The sequence below is a fragment of the Pezoporus flaviventris genome, unplaced genomic scaffold (genome assembly GCF_033815535.1).
Source record: "Pezoporus flaviventris isolate CSIRO_AGI_PZ_B2104156 unplaced genomic scaffold, CSIRO_AGI_Pfla_v1 ptg000176l, whole genome shotgun sequence".
Lineage (NCBI taxonomy): Eukaryota > Metazoa > Chordata > Aves > Psittaciformes > Psittacidae > Pezoporus > Pezoporus flaviventris.
Window position 1 is genome coordinate 1,137,890 of NW_026892724.1, and position 14,897 is coordinate 1,152,786.

At 57.3% G+C, this 14,897-nt stretch overlaps 1 protein-coding gene across 1 annotated transcript; it reads right to left on the minus strand.

Moving 5' to 3' along the window:
• Window positions 1-1,597: 1,597 nt before the first annotated feature.
• On the minus strand, window positions 1,598-13,738 carry RNF19B (ring finger protein 19B). Its single transcript, XM_061480285.1, has 9 exons — window positions 13,091-13,738; window positions 8,314-8,519; window positions 6,360-6,504; window positions 5,814-5,976; window positions 5,098-5,212; window positions 4,484-4,624; window positions 3,975-4,182; window positions 2,803-2,934; window positions 1,598-2,351 (listed from the first exon to the last, which is right to left on the minus strand). Exons 1-9 carry the CDS (start codon window positions 13,678-13,680, stop codon window positions 1,919-1,921), a joined length of 2,133 nt encoding a protein of 710 aa, XP_061336269.1. The 5' UTR covers window positions 13,681-13,738; the 3' UTR covers window positions 1,598-1,918.
• Between the last annotated feature and the right edge of the window lie 1,159 nt (window positions 13,739-14,897).

Genomic DNA, 14,897 nt, shown 5'->3' on the forward strand with positions numbered 1-14,897 from the left:
AGACCCCAGTGCTGCTGCTGGGGACTCTTTGGGATGAAGATGCTCCCACGGTCTGCAGCAGTGCCTGCGGCAACAGCTCAGAGGAGTTGTGTGAAACACTTCCATTAGCATGGCCTTACAAGGACTTTGGCTCGGCAGAATCTCTTGGTGCTCTTTGCACTGTCGGTGCACACAGTTCTGTGCTGCCAGGTCAGGGCTTCGTTGGCTCTGTAAATACTTTCAGAAAGTCAAGCTTGTAGCTGGAGGATTTTTTAGGTGCGTTTGTTTGGGGGTTTTTGTTGAGTTTTGTTTTCTACCTGTACGTGCATTTACAGTTTGGTAACTGCACAAGGGCAGCTGGTACCTACACCTAGGAGCTTAGTGTAGAATTATTATTATTAATTCTGTGGGTGCTTTTTTTTACTGTTTTGAAGAACAGTATTTATTGACCAGTTCTATTCTTACCTGGCATTTGAGAGTTTGATGCAACTGGTTTTCCCCCTCCAAAGTATCCATTGCCTGCTACCCCGTATGCATCCTGTTCTAGAAAGAAAGCTGGTATTAAATACCTTCAACAAATGAAATCATCAGAATTGGGTATTTGTAAGTTTAAAAATGATTTGTATTTGTTTCTATAGAAAGAGAGTTGCCCAGGCAGGAAGTTAGCCAAAGGACCTGAGCAGAACAAACTCTGGCTTCAAAGAACCTGCTGGTGCCTGGTAAGGGTAACAAAGCCCACCTGGGAGCACATTGCTCCCACTCATCTCACTGCTCATTCTGTAGCTGAAGCCCACCACAGACAATCCAGTGCGGTTTATGAGGACTTATGGAAATACCTATTTAGTTTCCTACACAGGGAGACCTCCGAAATGGTGCCACCAACACAGCAATCCCCCTTCCCTTCGTCACCTAAAACGCGTTCCGGAGATACCCACGTGTAGGTGATGCGCAGCTCCTGCAGTACCGCGTGTGGCCACACGATGGCATCTCCCTCTCAGTGATGTGCTACCGGGCAGGCAGCGCCCCTCGGCTCCCCTCCCATCCTCCTTTGGTTGCCCGTTGCCAGGCAGCTCACTCCGGGGACTGCATCTCTGATGCCCGCTCTCTGGCGCCGCACGTCCGGCCGCCCTCCCGCAGGCGAAGAGCCGGGACAGCAAGCTGGTGCTCGGCGTGTTTTACACGCGGTGAGCTCCATAGCGGTGCCCGCAGCATTGCTCTCGCTCCTCGCTTTCCCACCTCAAATCCCATCTGCATCCTGCCTCCCTGGTGCCTGCTCTTGGCTGTCCTGAAGCCCTGCTCGCAGGGTGAGCCCTGTCCCACACCTGCCACGCCAGTGCCATACCAAACACCATGCCATGCTGCCTCATCCCCTTCCCCATGCATCCCCTCCATCCCCATCTCCCTGGGGGAAAAGAGACACCTCGTCCTGCCCCAGCTTCACATGGCACATGCACTGTTCCCATCACTGCTGCAGCCAGAACAAGGCTGTTCTAGCCCAGTTCCTAAAGGCAGAATAGGAAATGCCCCTGTTCCCCCATGGCTTGGGCTAGGAATCCCTGAGCAAAGGCAGCCAGAGTGGCTCCCTGTACATCCCTGGAAAAGATGAACTGGATGAGAGTCAAATGACAACCAGAGGCTTTATTCCAATAGTCCCTTAGGATGGTTGCAGACGTACAGACACACGTACATATTTACACTCTTACACACCTCACAGAGCTTGGATCAATAAATTAAAACAAAAACAGGGGGCGGGGATTGGGCTTTTTTTGTTGTGGTTTTTTTTTTCCTTTTTCTTTGTTTTTTGTCACATAAGAAACAGCAGCTCCCCGGGAGGGGGGGGGCTGGGGAGCCACTGTAGCCTCGAAGACAGAAGCCAACACGGACACAACCCTGCCCCAGAGAGATGCAGTGACGGCGTGCTGGTCAGCAGGAGCCCACCTCACACCCTGGCTTCGATGCACTCCAGCTTGACCATGTCATCCAGCCTGCAGCCCTCGGCTTGGGCACAGTGGCTCAGGGGGGCACTTGGGCTCTGGGGGCAGGTTGCTGCAGGCTGGGGCGGGGGGGACTCGCACTCGTCCGAGGTAAGGTCCGGCACATCGTCCGACTGGCTGTCGGAGCTCTCCAGGTCGCTCCGGATGCTCTCGGGCTGTGCCAGGGTGATGTCCCAGGTTTTGCTGGCAATGCAGTCCTTTTGCTCACAGCTTGGGTGTTTGCAGGTCTGCTCCTGCTCCCCGTCCTCCTCCTCCTCCTCATTCTCTGCCATTTGGGTGTGGACGTGCAGAGAGTCCTCTGTGCTGCTGCCGCTGGCCAGCTGGTAGTGACTTGGTTTGGCTTCGATGTCCACCTGGATCTCCATGTTATTGCACTCCCTGCAGGAACAAGCACCTTTGTGTTACTGGGCTCCACTGGGTCACCGCTGGGCTGGAAGGATCACGTTTGCTAAACACGAGCAAGATGCTGCTTATCACCCTGCAGCATCTGGGAAACAGCAACGCTTGCTGCTCTCTTTGAGTCCTCCCAACAGCAGCCAAGATCATCCCAGGCTGTAAGCCAGGAACTGAACTGGGAAAACATCAGAGTGACCAGCCAGGAACAGCCCTTGAGGATCTTGAGTTACAGCTTCCTTCCTCAGCCTCCACACCACACGTGGAGGCTGCTCCCACATTGTCCCCAGCCCTCCTGGGCTAGGGAAAGGATCATTCCACTTGCCAGCTACCAGAGAACAGGCTGGAGCTGCTGCAGTCATCTCCCCGCCCACAGCAGCACCCCACAGAGCAGAGAAGATGCCAGCACCCTCCTCACCAGTGCCCATCCTCCTACCTGTCCTGGGGGTTGTAGGAGCTGATGATGGAGCCAGCCATGGCTCGAGTGCTGGCATTGTCACTGATAGCCCCCAGGCTGACAGAGTCTTTGGGGAAAATCTCCTTCTGGACATCAGCCTGAACTTCCAGCCTGCAGGAAAGAAGAGGATTCCTCAGGAATGCCTTAGATGGTCCCTGAGGGGCACCAAGCACTCATTGTTTGTCATGGGAAGGCAAGAGGCCCGTGGTGCCGGTGCAGCTCAGCTTGGCAGAGTTCAACCCCAATGGTTTCTCTCCTTAAGTCTCAGGTTTGGCTCTGTTTAGGTAAAGCCGTTCTGTTTTCCATGACGAAGGTGAAGTTGTTTTTCATGACTCACACGATTCCTGCGAAGAAGCGATTTGCACAGCTCCCGTACAGAGCCATGATGGGATCCTGGCTGCCACCTCAGCACATGGCTCCAATCAACCAAAGTGACTCATAGGCATGTTCAGAGAACTGTGGTGCAGCCTCCTGACTTGGCAAGCAGTGACCCTGCTTGCTATAAGACACTGGGAATGGGAAGCATCAAAGCCTCCAGCCTGGGACAAGAGAACTGGAAGAGCTTTAAGCAGGCCACGCAGGCAGCTCTGCACCATTCCCAATTAACCTGAAGCATCAGCTCTGTAGTTTGAAGGAGCTCAGTAGGGACAGAAACCCCTGTCCTCCTTGCAGGAACCGGCCCAGCACTGGCTCCAGAAGCAGCCTGAGCTGCTCCTGGTTATTCTACAACACAAGATGCCCTTTTTGCAAGGGCATGTAGTGATAAGACAAGGGGAATGGCTTTAACCTGCCAGAGGGGAGACTGAGATGAGCTCTTAGGCAGAAGCTCTTCCCTGTGAGTGTGCTGAGGTGCTGGCACAGGGTGCCCAGAGAAGCTGTGGCTGCCCCATCCCTGGCAGTGTTCAAGGCCAGGTTGGACACAGGGGCTTGGAGCAAGCTGCTCCAGTGGAAGGGGTCCCTGCCCGTGGCAGGGGGCTGGGACTGGATGAGCTTTAAGGTCCCTTCCAACCCAAATCACCCTATGAAAACCTACCAGGACACAGAGGGGGATGCACTCACAGCCTTGGAGAGCTCCCCAGCAGGCTCCTCCCCAGCCAACACCAGCCTTGGGGGCCTCTCCCCTTTTCCTGTGTGCCCAGCAGCTCACTCACCTGCTGTACTTGCCCTTGCCTCCAGAGAGGACCCCCCCATTGAGGGTGCCCCCCGAGAGCGCGGCGAAGCTGGCTGTCTCGCTGTAGTTGCCCTGCATCACGCTGAGCCCATCGGTGGGGCTGCCGCTGGTGCTCAGCACGCTGGTCAGCCCCTCGATGCTGCTCTCCCCAATGCTGGGGTTCTTCAGGGCTCGCCAGGCATCAGCCACTGCGGGAAGAGCAGCACAGGAACAGGGATCAGCAAGGGAAGCATCCGGCTGCGATGGTGCTGGCAGAGCTGGGGTCAGGCAGCATGTGCCCCATCTCAGACTGGCTCCCGGCCTCAGCCAGGGCAAGGAAGAGCTGAGACATTGCTTCAAGGAGCTACGGAGCTCATCACCAAGAGCCTGAAGCAAGTGACTGCTTGTAGGCAACGGCAGACATTCGGGTCTCGGTAGCATGATTACATTACAAGAGGCAATGGGCAGGGTCTTGCTTCACCCCCTTCCCTTCCCCACTCATCCCATTACCTGTGATGGGTCCATCATCTTCATCAAACTCGATTTTCACCCCCTTCCCATTGGCAGTGCTGACCCCGCAGCCACCGCCCCGGCACAGCGAGATGGGCACCACACCGTACACGTAAGCCAGCATGATGGGGACGCCGATACCTGCAGAGGAGGATGTGCTGGTGTCAGAGGAGCAGCTTAGGCTTGAGCTGTGCTGGGCAGACAGAAAACTCTTTGGGGTAGGGACTCTTCCCGTTGTGTTCATGCTGCTCTAAAGCCCTAGTTCACAACCCTGCAGGCAGTGCAGGAGCCCCCTGTGCTGCTGCAGTGCAGAACAAGGGAGCTCCAAGAGCAGAGACAGCCTCAGCTGAACCCACAAGACATCAGCCTCCAAACCAGCCCACGGGCAAGAGGCAGCTCTGCTGTCAAGGGACTCCCCTATGGGCTGTGCACAGGCAGCTGGTGCTCCAGACAAGCCCTGGGCTGGCTCCAGGCCACCTCAGGCACAGCAGGATGTGGACGTGAAACAGAGCCATATGCCCAGAAGAGCAAAACCCCCATCCCACAGGGCTGCTCTACCCCTTGTCTCAGTGACCCCTGGCCCCCCAGAAGGGAAAGGGACTGTGCCCACTCACCCACACTGACAGCAGCGATGACTGGAGAGGCAATGACAGACAAGGTGACCCCACCAGTAATGGCCAAGTTCCTCTTGTGCTTGGAGGTTTTCTTTCCCTCGTATCTGCTGTGGATCTGACAGAAGGAGAAGCACCAGGTGAGAACAGAGCAAACACCAGCAGAAGACATTAATAAGCTTGTGATTTTACAGCCTTGTCAGCTGGATTAGCCCTTAAAGAACCTCATCTTGACCACAAATCAGATCTAGTAGGTGGGTCTGTGCTGTAGGAAAAGGAGGAGGTACAAATACAGTGCTGACACACCATTTCTTGCCTCTCAGTGCCTCTTCAGCAGCACAGACACACAACAGCATCACACAGTTCTGGGCAGTAGCTCAGCATCAAAACACGAGTGATTTATGCAAGCCAAAGTGTGATGCTCAGGGTCCAGCCACTGTCCCATAGGGCCCATCATCACGTGTTAAAAAGGGACCAGGTCTCCCCTTGGGTGCTCCTGGTGCAGGCACAAGAGTGATGCAAAATGCATTTGAGAGGACTCAAGGGCTAACAGCCACCACCTTCCCTCTCCCCACCCAAAGCTCTAAAGATAAGGTAAAGCTTAGAAGAGAACTGAGTTTGGGTTCCATGACCAGATCCACCCCTTGTATCAGATGCTCTGAGAGGAGAGAACGCCCCAAACCCCTCAGCAGCTCCAGCCTCCTGCTCTCCACACTCACCTTCCTCCCAACGTACACCGGGATGCCAATGACCATAGCAGGAATGGCAATGCCAGCGATGAGGGAGATGCCCACGGGAGCCCCGATCAACGTGCCCAGCTGCCAGAGAATCTTCTTTTTACGACTCCATGGCTTTTTGCCCCAGAATGTGCAGCCAGAGGGGCTTCACGGAAGGGGAAAACAACGCCATTAGCATGAGAGCGATTCCCGAGAGCCCCCGTTCAACTTCCACACGGACAGAACTCAGGAAGCAGGCAGACAACACAAAAAGGGTTTCCCTCTTTTTCTCCCCATCAAGATTAACTTGCTCCTCAAGGTGATGACCACACTACTGGGCCCTTGCTCAATACCCAGTACACCAAGAGCCCGCTGTCGTGTCAGGAGGAACCTGCTGTGGAAGAGCATCTAAAGCAGGCAGAAAGCTCAGCTCCTGGGGTCAGGCACAGCATTTGGCTGCCTGATCGAAGAGGCAGGAGGAGGGAGGCCACCAGGCAAGGGAACCCCTGCCCAGAGCCCCAGGGCAGCAGGGGCTGCTCCCCTCCTCACCTGAGGTAATGCAGGTCCGAGATCTCCTTCATGCAGAGCCAGCAGAACTCGCAGCCGCACACCGCGCACGTCATGTGGTTGCAGCTCCCGTCGTTCATCTTGATGATGTACGCGCTGCAGCGCGGGCACGGCTTGATGTCGTCGGCTGTGGGATGGATGAGAGCATGGGATGGAGCTGGGAGCAGGCAACAAGGGGGACCTCATCGTGGATCCACCCCTTGGTGGCAGCGCGGGCAGAACGCCTCTGCTGAGCGCATACAGTGGGGAGGTTGTGCCTTTATCTTCAGGGTGAGAGGATAACATTGATGGGACAGAGCCCACCAAAGCCATTTGCCTGCACAGCAGGGACTGAGAACAGCAGCTGCTTTAAAAGCTTATTGTGGCTTTGAACAGGATGTATTCCAGAACATGCTTAAACCCTGGGAACAAGTCATACCTGCCCTGCGCTAGCCAAGGCAGCAGCAAGAGTGAGCCATTACCAAATTGCTCCACTGCGGTGATTGGAAGGCCAAGAACGACAGAACAATTGGGAGCACAAGGGCTTGGAGAAACTCTGAACCTGACCTTGGAAAGCAGCTGAAGAGGGTCTGCAGCCAGGGCAGAGCTTGTGCAGCCCCTGGTTTGCTGCTGGCAGAGAGGAAGGGGCCTTCACCTCTTCCTTAATCCAAGCATCATCTGACGGCGGTTACACCGTGCAGCGGCTCAGGGCTTGCTGGCAGCCTCTGCAACACTCCACAGTATGAAATCCAGCTGCTGGGACCAGCTCGCACCTTATGAATCACCACATTGAATGCAGCAAGAACAGGGTGGGGGAAAACCACTGTCTCAAGAACCTCCCTGTCGGTGGCTGAGCACTAAGCTTCCTGGCAGGGATCTCCTTTAACAGGATGGGAAAACTCGGAAACTATTTGCTGCTGCTGGTTTGTACCACAGGCTGGGCTACAAGCAGTGTCTATGTTGTCCGTTACCAGGGCCCTCTAACTGGGGCATGTTGAATCTCAACACACCACGAAGCCACCTCAGAACCACCCACAGCAGCCCTGTTCTAAGAAGTTCAACTCCTGACAGAGAGGGGAAACCAGAGGGTTTTGTTTAGGGGTAAAGCAGGACTCTATTGCCAGGCTCAGGACAGTTGGTTTTAACCAACACTAACCCAGCAGACACAGCAGCTCCTACCAGGCAGCGTGGGAGGCTGTGGCTTCAGTCCCTGACATTACCAACACCTAACAGCACACAGAGCTCCCCACACGCGGCAAGGCATGAACGCTGCTCCTTGCTACTGCAGCAGGCAGACTTGAAGCTGCAAGGGTAAAAAGTGCCTGTTTGTTCAGGGTTTAGATCACGGGAAGTGAGAACATCCAAGATCAAAGGAGCCACAAGCCTAGCTGGGGCGGATGAGGGGAGCTGCCCTGACACAGAAGGACCCAAAGCACTTCATCACCTCCTCATCTGTTTTGTGCTCTTGGAGGAGCCCATCACGAGAAGGGGAAATGGCTCCGAGTCTCACAGCTGGTCCCACTGGTGGCTGCTGGAGACCCACGGCTGTGACAGGCAGCAGCAGTCCCTGCAGGGCACTAACACCCCCCTGCTTTGGCAAGAAGAGTTTTTGCCCTCAGATGGCTCTTTCTCAGCCCCACAAGCTGCACTGCAGTAACCACAGCAAGGTGTGAATCAAAGAATCAGAGAATAGTTTGGGTTGGGAAGGGCCTTAAGAGCATCCAGTTCCATCCCCAGCTCACGCTAAACCTGGCTCTGTCCAGCCTGGCCTTGAACACTGCCCGGGATGGAGCATACACAACTTCCTTGGCAACCTCTGCCAGCACCTCACCACCCTCCCAGTACAGAACTTCCTTATCTCCAACCTGAACTCCCCCTGTTTCAGTCTGAACCCATCCCCCTGTGTCCCATCGCTCCAGTCCCTCATGAAGAGCCTCCCTCCAGCATCCTTCCATACCTGGGCCGGACTCCTGCCCGTAGCTGAGGCCTGACGTGTGCTTGGTGCGTACCCGCAGCGCCTGTGCCCGCTGCTGCCGGGCCATGTCGCAGGTCTGGTTGGGATGCCAGATCTGCTTGCAGTGGTAGCAGAACTCCGTGTGGCAGCCGTCCCTCTCGCAGGTCAGCTTGGGGCAGCTGGCACAGCCGTAGGCAATGACCGCATACCTGAAGGGGGGAGACACCAGGAGGATCAGGGAAAGGTATCCAGAGACAGGGATGCTTTAACCCAGCCTGCGGAGAGCCTGCAGCCCACACCCTAGCCAGATTCCTGCTCTCTCCAGTCCTATGCTTTGCACTGCAGGGCCTGAAATTAAGCAGAGCTAATGGGGCTCCTTGGGGCTGACAGCTTTGACACAGACAGCTTGCAATAGCGAGTTCTCTCCTCAGTAACTCTTCTGTCAGTTCAGAGAGACCAGATCTGTCCTGCCTGTGTGCCTGGTTAACAGTTCACTGCTTCTGATTCAGGCTCCTAGGACAAGCTCACACTGCAATTCCCAAGCATCCCAGCTTAATACACGTACCCCAGTTCCTTAGGATAGGTATACAGGTGGATGTTATATGGGTGGATGAATCTAGGAAAGCTGAGGCTGTCCTGGGCACTTTATCAAGTGAATGATTCTAAAGTGGCACAACAAGGTTTTTCATGTACGGATACCTCAAGAAGCGTCCATCATCCCCACAGCATTTCCTTTTCTAGAGCAGTGAAGGACAACACTGTTCCTGGAGTGAGCCAAAACTTGAGCAAAACATGCAAGAGAAGAAGAGCAGGTTCAACCACCTCGCTTCTTCCCATAGGAGCGTGATGCTTCCAGCAGGAAATGTGCTGTGTACGCAGCAGTTTAACCAGCACCACCAAGCAGTGCTGCAGGAAAGCTGACTCGGTCCCCTGCAGTGAGCTCGCTTCCACTGGCAGGGGCTGAACTGAGCAAGTCCAGAGGTGCCCCCTCCAGCCCTGCGACACCAGGATGGCAAAGGGTGCTTGTGTTGATCACCCTCAGCACCTCTGGTAGGGGTCAGCTCTAGCCCAGGTTTTATATTTAGAGCCTGCGTGGCTCCAGTTGTGTTGCCTCTTCGCAGAGGCAGCAGCGTGAGAACCGCCGAGTGTGTCACACCACAGTGATTCACATCCCGTGGGAGTCTGAGCAGCTTCATCCTGCCAGGGTACAGCATCATCATCACCAGAGAAACAGCAGCTCCGCGCCCAGCGTGGGGCTGGGACGCACGACTGCAGCGGCCCCGCCTGCACGTGAAGCTGGGACTGGAGGGGAGATGGGATACAGGTGGCTTTAGAAGGCTGAGAGGGACAAATGTGACCTGCATGGACCAGTAGGCATCTTGTCTAGAGACAAGAGTCCCTTCCAAGGCAAACCATCCATAATTCTGTGAAGATCCCACTAAGCATCCAGTGCCTAAAGGGGCTCCGGGAAAGCTGGAGAGGGGCTTTGGACAAGGGCCTGTTGGGGCACGCCAAGGGGAATGGCTTTAACCTGCCAGAGGGGAGACTGAAATGAGCTCTTAGGCAGAAGCTCTTCCCTGTGAGGGTGCTGAGGCGCTGGCACAGGGTGCCCAGAGAAGCTGTGGCTGCCCCATCCCTGGCAGTGTTCAAGGCCAGGTTGGACACAGGGGCTTGGAGCAAGCTGCTCTAGTGGAAGGGGTCCCTGCCCGTGGCAGGGGTTGAAGCTGGATGAGCTTTAAGGTCCCTTCCATCCCAAACCACTCTGTGATTCTAAGATCCCACAAAGCATCCTTACGCTGCTGCTAACACGTGGCCAAAGACCTACCCCTGGCAAACCCCCCTTGATCTGACCAGCTGTGTTGTGACACTGCTACTTCAAACCGTAACAGCAGGCTAGGAAAGCTCAGTGTAATGCAATAAGCAACCCAATGCTCTAAATTACCCCCTCAAAAAGTGGGGTTTTCTAAACACTCAAGCAGCAAATCCTATGAGAAATTACAGTTGTCACCATTTATCTTCTATTCCTTGAGCTGAAATGACCAATACCATGGACAAGCCCAAAGCTGTGGGGGAACAAACTACGTGACTGTCTATTAGGGAAAGAAATAACACATCCCTGCATTCAAGGTCAACTCGGAAGAGGCTGTCGAAGCGATGTCCCCAGGATTAACTGTGGCAGGATCTGGGTGGCCAACATGTGGCCCTTCTTCACCTGACTCCCAGCACATCGCTGAGTTCAACAGCCAGGCTCAACCCCAGCAGAGGAAAGGGAAACTTTGACTTCTCCCCATGCAGCAATGACAGCAAAGGTCTTCCCAAGGCTGTGGAATTGCACAGCTCTGCCGCCAGCCTATTCCTTGGATGGCCACGAGTTGCCTCCATCCCTCTTCCCGTTGCTCCACGCGAGCCAGAGCCTCAGCAGCCTCATTCACTGAGCTCAGCCTACACAGCTCCGCTCCTCTAATGGCTCTGTTATTCTCGCAGGCTTCCAGGAGAGCTGCTGTGTGACAAGCACTAGACAGTGATGCCACCTGACTGGAGCAAGGAAAAACAAGAGCTGCAAACATAGAAAATGATTTGTACCGCAACTGATGGCGCATCAATTGACCGGCGTTTCCATGCCAACACGCACCGGTGTAGTGCTGCTCCTCCTCCTCCTCCCCACGGGCTCTTTCATTTATGAAAGGCTGGGACGTGTGGAAGGGGCAAGGATGCTGTGTGCCACGCACCCATCACCCAGCAGCCCCTCACTGCCACCACCCCAGCACGGGGGGGACAGCCGGTGCTGAGCATCGCATGCCCCAGCTCCCGCTCCGTACACCAGCACTACTACAGTGGGAAAGCCTGGTGTAAATAATTCATACCCTGATGTTACAGAAGCAGGGAGACCCAAGCTGGCTGGCAAGAATGAATAGGGTGATTAATTCCTCTCCCTGCCGGAGGGCTGAATTCCAGCAGCCTTTGTTCAGTGCTGCAGACACACCAGCAGCACTGGTCCGTGAGCATTGCCTGGTCTCCAGCAACCCCAGGGTCGCTTCTTGCTTTGCTGGGCAGCTCAGAGGAGGGTGCCCATGCACATTCCTTGGTCAGCCAAGGGAGAGGCTTTTGCTGGCAGGAGGAGCTGTGGGTGACACCGGTGTGCACAAACCCCCTCAAGACACAGATCAGGCTCAGGCTGGGTGACTGCCCCTGCGCTGGGGGCCGGCTCCTTCCAACCAGGCAGCCTGGGTGATGCACCTCGAGTTTACACCTTATCCTGAGCACAGAGAGACACCACAGCAGCCAAGGAGCCGAGATTCAGTAAGCAGGAACAGGGTTTTCTCTAGCCAGCTAACAGCACTGACAGCAGGGGCATTCCCTCTGGTACTGCTCCATGGCAGCACAACCTGCTCTATCACCCTCCTCTTATCCCCAGAGCTCCTGCGACAACAAGATCCAACACTCGATTTTGCTTCTGCAAGGAGAGAAGCTGTTGTTTGCTATTAACACTGCCCTTTGAAGAAACAAGCCCTTTACACAGCTGCTCAAAGCAATGGGGAACCTGAGCCAGGCTGGGTTTGCATACGAAGGCTATTCCACTGCCCTGATTAAATCTTCACAACCCTCCCACCACGCTTTCCATGCTGACTGCTAGGTCAGACTTTCCTTTCATGTTCTTGCTACCCAAATTGCAGTCCAAGCCGAGTTGTAGCTCAACTTCACAGCACTTCTCTAAGTTTCCTGAATGAAGCCCTTTTCCAGGCAGCTTTGGCTTAGACTCAAACAGAAACCTAAGAGAGTTCATTTGAAGGAAAAGAGAAGAGAAAATGAAAGCAATGCGCAGATAACTATAAAGTCATCAAGCTTGGCTGGGCTGACTTCTGGCCAGGCAGACGTTGCCTCATTTGGGTAATGGGCAATGAGGCAACATCCCTCCTCTGGGCCATGAGCTCACATCCTCACTGGGAAAAAGTGACCGGTTGTGGTTCCCTCTTCCCCACTACGGATGCTGCAGGGTGTCCCCATGGCTGGCACGACCAGGAAACTCCACACTTCCTATTTGTGCTTTCTTTTAAATGAGAGAAACTGTGGCTCACCTAAAACCCCCTTCAAGTCCTATTACTCATAGCTGGGTTGTCTGGACTTCATTAGCCCCAAGATCAAACCCTGGTGCTCTAGGAGGCAGCAGGGATAGACAGTGATGCTTTGGTACCCAAGGCCCATCAGCTGTCCTGGGGACTCCTGACAAGGGGCACAAGTTATTCCTGGGGAGATTCCAACTGGATACAAGAGGGAAATTTTTCCCATTGAGAACAACCAGCCACTGGAATGATCTGCCCAGGGAAGTGGTGACTCCCCAGCACTGGGCACTGTTAAGGTTCAGCTGGACAGGGCGCTGGGACATCCTGTTTAGGCCATGCTTTGCCTGGAAAGGCCGGACCTGTTGATCTTCCAACCTGGGATACCACACAGCAAAGAGCTCCTGGGTGCAGGCTCTCCCTCGGCACTCGGTAGCACTGGAGGTGCGCAGCAGCAGCACCAGCACCCCACCGGGAGCGAACCAGCCCTCCTGTGCCCTCCCTGGCACCCAGACGGGAACGGGCAGCACCCCAGGAGGAGGCCACGTCCCGGGGCCACCCCAGCTGGGATGTGATCCCCAGGGGACCGTGGATCCGCATCACCCACGTACCCCAGCACCCAGCAGGACCTGGGGAGGGGGGGGGGGGCTCCCTTCCCGCACCGTCCCCGGAGGGCATGGCCGGGGCAGCACCGCACGGGGCCGGGGCAGCGCCTCACTCACCCGCAGTCGGGGGCCGGGCACCAGCGGCAGTCGGGGTCGGCGGCGAGGCAGCGGCGGAGCATGAACTCCTCGTACTTGGCGACGAGGTGCGGGGAGTCCCGGAGCAGGCGGCGGATGTCGGCGGGGTTGAGGCGCTCGCTGCACTCGGGGCAGCAGATGTTGACGCGGGACTCGGTGATCTCGATGCGCAGGTACTGCCGCAGGCAGGCCCCGCACGACCGGTGCGGGCACGACAGCAGGCGCGGGGCGTTCTCGGCCGGCTGCCGCACGAGGCACAGCGGGCACTCCAGCTCCTCTTCGCCGCCGCCCTCCGGGACCACCGCCGCTTCCTCGGGGGGCGGCAGAGGCGGCGGCGGAGGAGGAGGAGGAGGAGGCGGCGGGGCCGGCGGGGCGGCGGGGGGCGGCGGCGGCGGGGCGGCGGGAGGCGGCTCGGCCTTAGCGCGGCGGCGGCTGCCCGCGGCGGAGGCGGCGGCGGCGGAGAAGACGCTCTGGAAGGAGAGGCGGCGGCGGCGGCCGGGCTTGGGGCACTTGGCGGCGGCCGAGTGGATGGACGAGGAGCGCGGCGACTCGGAGTCCCGCTCGGAGCCCATGGCGGCGGCTGGAAGTCAGCGGTGTCCGGTCACGGCGAGAGTCGCTCCGGGGGCTCCGGCTCCCACCGGGCGCTGCCTGCACGGCTCTGAAACGACAACGGCGGCGGAGCTGAGGGAGGGAGAGAGGGAGGGAGGGAGGGAGGGAGAGAGCGCGGCGCCCGCCCCGGCCCGCTCCGCTCCGCCCCGCCCCGGGCGCGGCCGCCGCCGCCGCCATTTTGGTTGCTGGCAGCGCCCAGGGGCAGGCCTGAGGCCGCGGGGCAGGAGGTAACGCTGGGCCATTATGTGCCCCGGCTCACCTCAGGGCTCTCGGCCCGGCTCCCTCAGCCCCCCCGGCTCCCCTCAGCCCCCCTGGCTCCCCTCAGCACCCCCGGCTCCCTCAGCACCCCCGGCTCTCCTCAGCCTCCCCGGCTCCCCTCATCATTCCCACTCTCCGAGGCTTCCTCCGTTCCCATCCCAACCCAGGCACTACCACGGGTTGGGAAGGAGCGTGCCCCTCTTACAAGGACAAGTGAAGGGCTGTTCCCCAGGGGCAGGTTGCTTTCAAATGTGTTTCTGGTTGGAGAGAGGGGCCTCGAACCACAGGAGTCCCCTCCAAATGCATTCATCCCCGTGGCGCATCCCGTCCCTTCCTGTGGGACTCCTTCTACAGCAGCTGTGGAGATTCCCTTGCCCAGGAATGCTTCCTGGTGCGGGCTTTCGGCTCTCCCATGCACCGGCGCTGCCATTACAAGCCACGTTCCTCCTGCACCCATGCAGAGCTGCCGAAGCCCCCGCTCCCCTGCAGGGCTCTGTCAGTCCCCGGCTCCCGCTGCCGTCAGCCTTGGGACAGCGCTGCCCGCTGCGCAGGGGAGGGAGGTGAAGCGGGCGGCTCTGCTGTGCCTGTGCCGCGCTCAGACCCGCACGGAAGGGGCTGCTCGCCCTGCTGACTGCCAGCTCCCGACAGCCCGGGCTGCAGGCCCTGCCATGCGGGTGACAGGACAAGAGCGGCTCCGTGGCTGCCTCCCGACCGTCGCCGCTCCTGAACTCGTTTCAGCACAGCCTCTTTGCACGGTGATCACCAGGCTCCCTCCCGGCTGCTCTCAGTGCCCCAGGGATGGAGAACAAGGTGTAGGGAACCAAACCCAGGCTGACAGACAGAAGCACCGGGGGTTTGATGCTGCCTGACTTGCCGTAGGCAAAGACCCCGTGCCTGTCTGCAGCAGGGATAATGATGATGC

What these genes read in the sequence shown, in the direction of transcription:
- RNF19B (XM_061480285.1), bottom strand. Translation starts at nt 13,680, where the DNA reads ATGGGCTCCGAGCGGGACTCCGAGTCGCCGCGCTCCTCGTCCATCCAC. An exon ending in CGGTGTACGTTGGGAGGAAG is followed by an intron (nt 5,213 to 5,813) that starts GTGAGTGTGGAG and finishes TCCTTCTGTCAG; the next exon opens with ATCCACAGCAGATACGAGGG. An exon ending in GGCAAGGGCAAGTACAGCAG is followed by an intron (nt 2,935 to 3,974) that starts GTGAGTGAGCTG and finishes TCTTTCCTGCAG; the next exon opens with GCTGGAAGTTCAGGCTGATG.